The 8095-nt window shown below is 39.9% G+C and overlaps 1 protein-coding gene across 7 annotated transcripts in view; it reads right to left on the bottom strand.

Annotated features, from left to right (window-relative positions):
* pax8 (paired box 8) overlaps positions 1-8095 on the bottom strand; it is a 15809-nt gene that overhangs the window by 3379 nt on the left and 4335 nt on the right. Inside the window, exons 3-10 of one of the 7 annotated variants that reach the window (XM_017307689.1) lie at positions 6076-6241; positions 5751-5948; positions 5572-5648; positions 5346-5471; positions 4433-4617; positions 4113-4233; positions 3667-3918; positions 420-521 (exon numbers count right to left, since the gene is read on the bottom strand). In XM_017307689.1, the coding sequence (XP_017163178.1) occupies positions 420-521; positions 3667-3918; positions 4113-4233; positions 4433-4617; positions 5346-5471; positions 5572-5648; positions 5751-5948; positions 6076-6241 (1227 nt within the window). The remainder of the gene's footprint in view (positions 1-419; positions 522-3666; positions 3919-4112; positions 4234-4432; positions 4618-5345; positions 5472-5571; positions 5649-5750; positions 5949-6075; positions 6242-8095) is intronic. The other 6 variants (XM_017307691.1, XM_017307690.1, XM_008424306.2 and 3 more) reach the window with 6 other exon arrangements.

Genomic DNA, 8095 nt, shown 5'->3' with positions numbered 1-8095 from the left:
CACACACACACACACACACACACACACACACACACACACACACACACACACACACACGCAACAAAGACCTCCTACTCTTCGGTTTGGATCCAGACTTCACATCTCTTCCCGCCCACCCTTGCTTGCATCTCCCTGCTGGGCCCCCTGGTTCCCATGGCGATATGTGGTCAGAAGTGTCTGGATGGGGGGTGTGAGCAGCAGGGCGGAACCCCCCAGCCTGTTCTCTGTACCCCCCGGGCCTGTGTGCACCCGCGTACACATGTACACAGATCACCACCCTGGCAAAGGCTACTGATTAACTCAGCCTCTCTCCCCGTTAATCTACAAACCTCCATCCAACGTTTTCTTCTCTTCCTGCATTTCATTCCTTGTTTGCTTCTTTTTACTTTAAATGCCCCTTCGTGGGTAGTGGAGCTCACCTGCGACCATTCCTGTGATGGCAGAGGAGGAGTATCCTGTCTGGGCTGGGGAGGGGATGTGGGGCGGGTAACCTGGCAGGGTGGAGCTCACCATGTCACGCCCTGAAACGACAAAAATAAAACAAAATTAGGCTACGTCTTACTGTGGAGAATTGGCCAATCTGGAGAGTAAGCACCCAAAAAACATTAGCACTGTATTCACTAAATTAATACTTTTATTCAATTTGCTTTCAAAAACAACCTTGAGCAAGTTCCAAACCTCCTGTAGCCCTGTAACATTTCACACTGTCTCCAGGAAACACCTGGACATGTTGGTCATAATAATTGTTAGTATTTTATTCATTTATTTGAGATGTTTTGAGATGTTTTTTTATCCCTTAGTGGAATGCAAGACAAAACCTGAAGATATATATATATATATATAAAGTTATTTTGATAAAATGGAGTATTCTAACTTTTTTAAGACCAAGATCTAGTACATTATTTTAGAATGGAAAGTGGAATCTGAATGGTCCTGTGAACAATGAAATGAGTTTCATGAACATAGAGGACACCAATCAAGAAAAAAGATCCAAATCGGCATCTTCAGACTTGACTGAAATTTTCAGCTGCTAACTGTAGACGAGGGAAATGTTCAATGTAACGTGAGATAAATGACGACCAGGTTAGACAACATGACAAGACAGAGCATCACATTGTTTGGATAATTTGCTGCTTGTGAATTTCACAAAGTGTTGGAATGAAGAATGAAAACTACCGCCAAATTCACAAGCGTCTCTTTAAAATAAATTATATAACAGGGCAAAAGATTTGGAAGAAAGATTAAAAAAAGATCATCATTTCACTGTTGTGCTATGCGATAAAATAAACGTGATTGCAAAATTGACGTCTCCAGGTCGACAGCCTAAAGAGACATACAAGACAAAACTTCAATGTATGAACAAATTCGCTCTCAAGAGCAGTTTAGAGAGAATAATTAACCCAACATGCATGGTTTTGCACAGTAAGAAGAGCTTACTGCAGCAAAACTACACATGTACAGGAAGAACAAGCAAACTCTTTGCAGAAAGACCCCAGACCCCTCTGGTTTAAAAAAAAGACAACAGTGATACAAATCTTTTCAACCATAAGCCTTAAGATTTGTTCAGCCAAAACATCAGCGTGCGCCTAAATGTAAATGCAATATCTACGTATCAAGATCCATGAACTCAAACTTGAAGGTGGTACAAAATGTTTGTTTTGCAGTATTGAAGGATGAAAATTCAAACAAATTAGATGTTCCAGCAGAAAAATGACCCCAAAACACACACAAAAAAAATTTATTTTAGCATGATTAAATTAAGCTAATATTAGTCTTCTGGAGCTGCCTCCCTACGCCATTGACCTCAGCTCTATTGAACATTTGTGACCTACGCTTTAAAGCCAAGTCACTTTCAGGAAACTAAGCAGTAAATTAAAATAAACTCATAATTTTCTGGAAATATGCCAAGAGGCATTTAATGGCTACCAAAACTGTGTGCAACTTCGCTAAAGATATTTAATCAGATATTAGTGACATTTTTTTTTGCACATTTGTTCCAGTACTACCAGTGAATTAAAATATTTTCCATCCTGTGTATTTCTTCTGTCTTAGCTTTTATGTCACACACACATATTTCTGATCATCAAACAATTTTAATACAACACATACAATTTGAGTAAATCCAAAATTACGAATGATGAGGTCATTTATTTTAATTGATATCACCCCATTTCATTATAACTGATTAAGATGTGGAATCAAGAAATGACTTGATTTACAATATGTCTGATGACATGAAGTAGGATAAAAATATCTTAAAAAGTAAAACAACATGGCCTGGTGTTAAGAAATTCAAAAATTCAATGTTATCATTTCAAAGTCATTTTATGGACTAAACATAGAAAAGTGGTAAATCTTTCTAGGGTTAACAACCTACCAAAATTGCTCCAAGAGCACATTGATAAGGGGAAGGTTACAAACAAACATCTATCACCGTCTACGCCTTATTGTCGGTATCCAAGCTTCAACAGGAAGAAAGATACTGGGTAAAAATGGCCTCCATAGGAGAGTTTAAAGGTCAAAACCTCTGCTGATTATGAAAAACACAGAGACCTGTTTCAAACAACCATCTTGATGATTCCTAAAACTATGAAGAAGATGTTTTGTGGACTGATAATACAAAAGCAGAACTTTATGTAATGTTTGCATCCCAATGTATCTGGCATAAAACTAACGTAGCATTTTAGAAAAGAACATCTAACCCGTAGTCAAACACTGCGGTGGTAGTGTGATGATCTGCAGATGCTTTACTGCCTCCAGACCTTGAAGAGTTGATGAAATCATTCCTTTTGTTCTGGCCGTCAGTTCATGATCTTAAGTTGAAGCTCACTTGGGTTATGCAACAGTAAAAATGACCCATAGTACATCGACAAATCCAGCTGTGAATGGTTCAGAAAAAAGAAAAACAAATCCAAAAGGAAGATTTTGGTGTTGCAGAATAAAAGTTATAATTAAAGTTGACTTAGATGAAGCGGTATGACCCTAAACAGGTCGTTCATCCAAGAAAACTCAAATGTAACAGCAGTAAAACTGCAAATAAGAACATGCTGTACCTGGTTGTCACCGCATATAAACTTTTACGTTGGATCATGTGGGTCTGGATTGATAATTTTCCCTTAATAAATTAAACCATAATTATCATGTCAAATCATTTGCCTTATGTTACAATTTGTTTTATGATCTGAATCATTTCAGTGAAAACAGAATAAATCTGTGTGGGATCAACTTGTTTGTTTGTTTGTTTTTAGTCCTTCCTACCTGGAAAATAATTGGCATAAATAAACCAACAAAGTTCCAAAAATAATTATGTTCATACCCTTAATGAGTGAGCCAAAAAGCATGAAAATGTGATCATGACAATACTAAACACATTGGTAATTTGAAGAAACTTCCAGCCATCCTCTGGTTGCTCAGAATGTTTGCTATTGTTATACTGATGTGAGGTTACTGTAACTGGAAAATGTTTTAAGATGTTTCTTTTCAGCTAGTGGACTGTGAAGGTTTTTAAAAACATCATGTGGTCTCAGCTGCTCATGATGGGGGTGACTCAGCTGCAGTTCCCCCCCCCAACCCCCCCGCAAAAAAAACTCCCACATTAATGGTCAGAAACACAGATACTTATTACATTATGATCGTGAACATACATGAAATGAATGGGTGAATTACCTGACATGATAGACTGACTGCTGAACTGCCCGTACATCGGTGCATGATGGGAAAATGAGTTGAAGGCATTGGGATATGAGTTGGAGCTGCTGCTGGTGCCGTTGCAGCTGCTGCTGACAGAAACGGGTTTCTGCAGTGCCTGCAGCTCCACGTACGCCAGGGTAGATGCCACCATATTTGGTGAGGGGCTCGTACTGGTCACTTCTGGGGACATTTCCTGCTTCAGACAGAGCGGCAGAGTCTGAAGGGGCTCTTTCAGAGCCGGCGCGCAGTGAGTGGGTGAGAGAAATGGAAACACATGCTTCATGTAAGAAACACAATGCAGGGGGTTAAAATGAAGTAGGCTGACATGTGGAAAAGGTGAGGATGAGTGAAACGTATGAGCCTAAAAGATGCCAGTTTCCATTTCTGATATGCGTCAGGAGACATTACCTAAAGTATCTTACCGGTTACTACAGTGTAGCTTGGGTGTGCTGACAGATTTCGTCCAATGACAGAGCTGCTTGTTGAGAGGCTGGTCTTGGCCTCATCCAGATTGCCGTTGATGAGCGACAGCGGATACAAAGTCTAAAGATGGAAGACAGGGATTAGATATCGGCCTAAATTCTGCTTCAACATGAGCGCAAGCAAAATTCCGTGACAGGATTTCCATCACTTCACATATAAACAAGCATAACATTTGAAATAATAAGAAAGGGCGTACAGAAATGTCTCTGTACCGTTTTCAAACTGAAGAAAATGTAACTTTAGACTAATTTCTCACTGCTACCTGCTCTGCCTTGCTGCTTGAGGTGGAGCTGAAGGAGTCCGACGGGTAGTGGTGACGATCAAACCCACAGTCCAGATGTTGTGCGGCTGTGGAGAAGTGTTCGACTCTCATCTGTTTCCTCGGGACGCCTGCGCTGCCCTGGGAGTCCACGCTGTGCCGACAGCTCTCCTGGTCACCTGGATCAACACAGCGAGGAGGAGGAAGGAGAGGAGGGAGTTCAAAAGTAGCAAACACTCTGTGGTTTTTTTTGTTGTTTTTTTTTATGTATGAGAATTCACTACATAAAAAGGTTGAAAAATTATTTGCGAACATAATAACAGGGTTCTATTTTTGCTTGTTTTTGACTTGATCCAGTAATTAATTGACAGAAGCGCTATTATTAAGAAGCACAGGTAAAATGGTCCTAAGAAGAAACTAACATAACTTGCGGTGTCCCTCAGGGCTGTATTTTGGAACCACTTCTCTTTAAACTTTATTTTAATATCCAATTGTAGTATTAAAGTACATGATAAATACTTTTTAAGTGTCTGTAGACCTTTCAATGGACTTGACTCCAGATTGTTTTGATGGATTTCCAGGGCATTCTTTCCTTACAAAAATTACAAACTCCTAATTTGTTCAAGACATGGCAGCATAAATTAATTATTAGTTTTAGCAGTATTTTATACTTAATATAAAGTTAAAGAGTAAAAACTATATGATGGCATGTCGAATGAAGTTCAAGTACAAACAGTGGACATATATGACCATGATTTTAGAGAATCTGGAGGTAAATCCCATCTTTTTTTCCCCCAGAACCTTAAAAAGAAAACCCATCACAGGCTCATTTTTCACATCCTCTGTGTTTAGGTGTCACAAACACTTCTTTCCAGCAACTCTGAGCATAGTTATAATTAGATTCGGTCCTTACTGTCATCGTGGCTCCTCTTGCCGTCTGTATTTGGCGGGGGGATTCCTAACAAGCCGTTGATGGAGTAAGTGGAGCCCAAAGAGTCTGACTGAGGCGACTCTGGAGGGGTGACGGCTGAGCTGGGAACTGGGAAACAGAGAGGAAAACCCCCAGGTTTGAGTCAGAGAAGCGCAGTTGCATAAACTTAATCCTATGACCCAATGTTTTATAAATGTTGGAGACTTACTTAAGGTATGTCCTGGACTCAAACCTTTTCCATCCAGTGGGAGATTAAAAGGCTGTTGAACTTTAGTTCGAATTATTCTGCAAACAAACAAACAAATGAAGACCCTCTCTATTATTAAGCCTCTAAAAATGCTTGAAAGACTGTATTAACTAAGTTATGATATGTCGCTGAGCTCTCACCTGTTAATGGAGCTCACACTGGGCACCGTGTCGCTGTCACACACCCCTTCCGCCAGCAGTCGATCTCTGATTTCCCAGGCAAACATGGTGGGATTCTGCCTCTTGTACTCTGCGATCTTCTCCACAACCTTCGGTGTGGCCACCTTGGGTTTGGAGCCACCGATTACCCCCGGTTTGATGCTGCCCGTTTCATAATACCTGTGAGAGATTGTTACTGTGTTAATAAAAAATAAAAAAAATCCCCAAACGTGTCTCCGAGAAGCAAACAGCTCAAAGGTCACTGCAAAAAAGGAAGTGGAGTAATGCGGTCCGTCGCTGTGCTCACCGTCCCAGGATCTTGCTGACGCAGCCGTGGCTGACCCGGAGCTGGCGGGAGATGTCGCAGGGTCGGACCCCCTGGTGGGCCATGTCTACGATGCGTTGCCGGATAACTTCCGGAAGCGGGCGGCCATTAACAAACATTCCACCTAGTTGGTTAAGACCCCCATGGCCTGGGGGAGGAGGGGGGATGAACACTCATAAACGTCATGGAACTTCAGAGAGCTCAGCCCACTTCACAAACACAAACTTCTGTCTGCTGATTTAATCACGAGCAGCCATGACCCCGTCCTATTTAGTGAATAAATAACCTCCGTTTGGCTCCATGAAATATTACAAGAAAACACACACAGTTAGTGTCTTCATAATTTACTGTGGAGGTTTTCAAATTTGCAAAGAAAGAAGCTAACTCTTTTACACAAATAAAAACTAAAAGCAGAAGTTGTCATCAATAACTTTTGATTAGATTAACTTCAATAAAAAAATATTGTTTTCTCTTAAGCAGCAGAAACATCAACATTGTGATAAAGTTTTCTGCTCAGGGAAAAGGGCTAACGCAGTTAATATTTCTGCTTCAATTGATTGTTTTTCATGTAAGAAACTGCTTGGCCCTAGAAGACGATTAAGGTTAAATTATTAGAAATAACTGTGCCCTACCTACTAAGACAAAAATGACTCCTGCTGAAACTGTCCAGTTCTGTTTCAGGCGTAAAGACCTCTGAAAAAGGTCAGAAACTCCTCAGACCCTCAACATTTATGTTTTGAACTTAACATAACATCTAAAACAGAACCAGCAGATGGAAACACAACTTTCTGTCCTAAGCAGTGAAATTACTGAAATGAATAATTTACATCGTTGAACTCATTTTAAGACCCCCATATTTGAGCTTTCTTGCATATGTTTTGTATATTATCTGTCTTTCTATTTTTATTTTTTAAGATGGCATAAATGCTCCCTTTGTAGTTGTTTTCTCTTTCTTTGGGGCTATTTTGTTTTTTAATGCAGCTGCAAGGTTGTGAGTTTGATTTCAGCTTCCCACATAATGTAGTTTGGACAAAGATGCATAGTTATTTAACTATAGTCACATATTTAACTGTGACCATATTCTATTGTATAGAAAGAAAAGAAAGCAACTTGCTTAATAACACATTGTTTTCTTTATAATGAAATATCAACAAATTTCTAGAAAAAAATTGATAAATATTCTATTTCAGCTTGAGTTAAACATTAATTAAAAACAGATCTAATTTTAGGATAGACCTTTAAAAACAAAGTCTATTCTTTTTGAGTAATGATTTTTTAATTGTTCTTTTAGGCTTATCCCCTTATGGATAATCCCTGCTGGTTAATACCCATTCTTCATTTATGTGCCACTTAACTGTGTGTGAATGTAGCCTCTGTGTCGCAGACATACAGCGGTCTTATATGTCTCTTCCACATATTTATTTTAAAACGATGTCAAATTGGTTCAATCAGCTTTTATATTGATCATTTTTTGTGCAATTAAAATATAACACGAAGTACTAAACCGAAGTTCCAGCATTCAAACAACAATTACCAAACACACACACACACACACACACACACACACACACACACACACACACAAAATGTAAAAATCAATAAAATAAAATAATTCGGTTTGTTGCGTATCATGTCTCTGGCTGAGAAAGGCTGACATTTTGTTTTTCAAAAGAGGTTCAGATCATAGCTGTCGCCGTGTTTTAAATACATAAGTGCATAATAGAGGCTCTCATTCACGGATCTGACAGGAGCTGCTCCTTCAAAACGACAACAAGAAGCAGCAGCAGCAGCAGCAGCAGCAGCAGCAGACACGGTGCGCTTTTCCTGCGCTGCGACAAGAAAGAGAACTCAGCTCCCAACACTCCCTGCTCAGCGTCCAGAACAACAGCAGCGCTTTTAATTTAACCCACTGAGTCCCCCAGCTTTCATTTCCACATCAAACGGCGGCCGGACGAAGGAGGGCAGCCTCTATTAACGCTGCCAGCCGAGTGTGGCAGAAAAA

Source organism: Poecilia reticulata, linkage group LG12 (genome assembly GCF_000633615.1).
Source record: "Poecilia reticulata strain Guanapo linkage group LG12, Guppy_female_1.0+MT, whole genome shotgun sequence".
In the NCBI taxonomy this organism is placed as follows: Eukaryota; Metazoa; Chordata; class Actinopteri; order Cyprinodontiformes; family Poeciliidae; genus Poecilia; species Poecilia reticulata.
The sequence above is the reverse complement of the archived record's forward strand: the minus strand, read 5'-3'. Positions and strand labels throughout refer to the sequence as shown.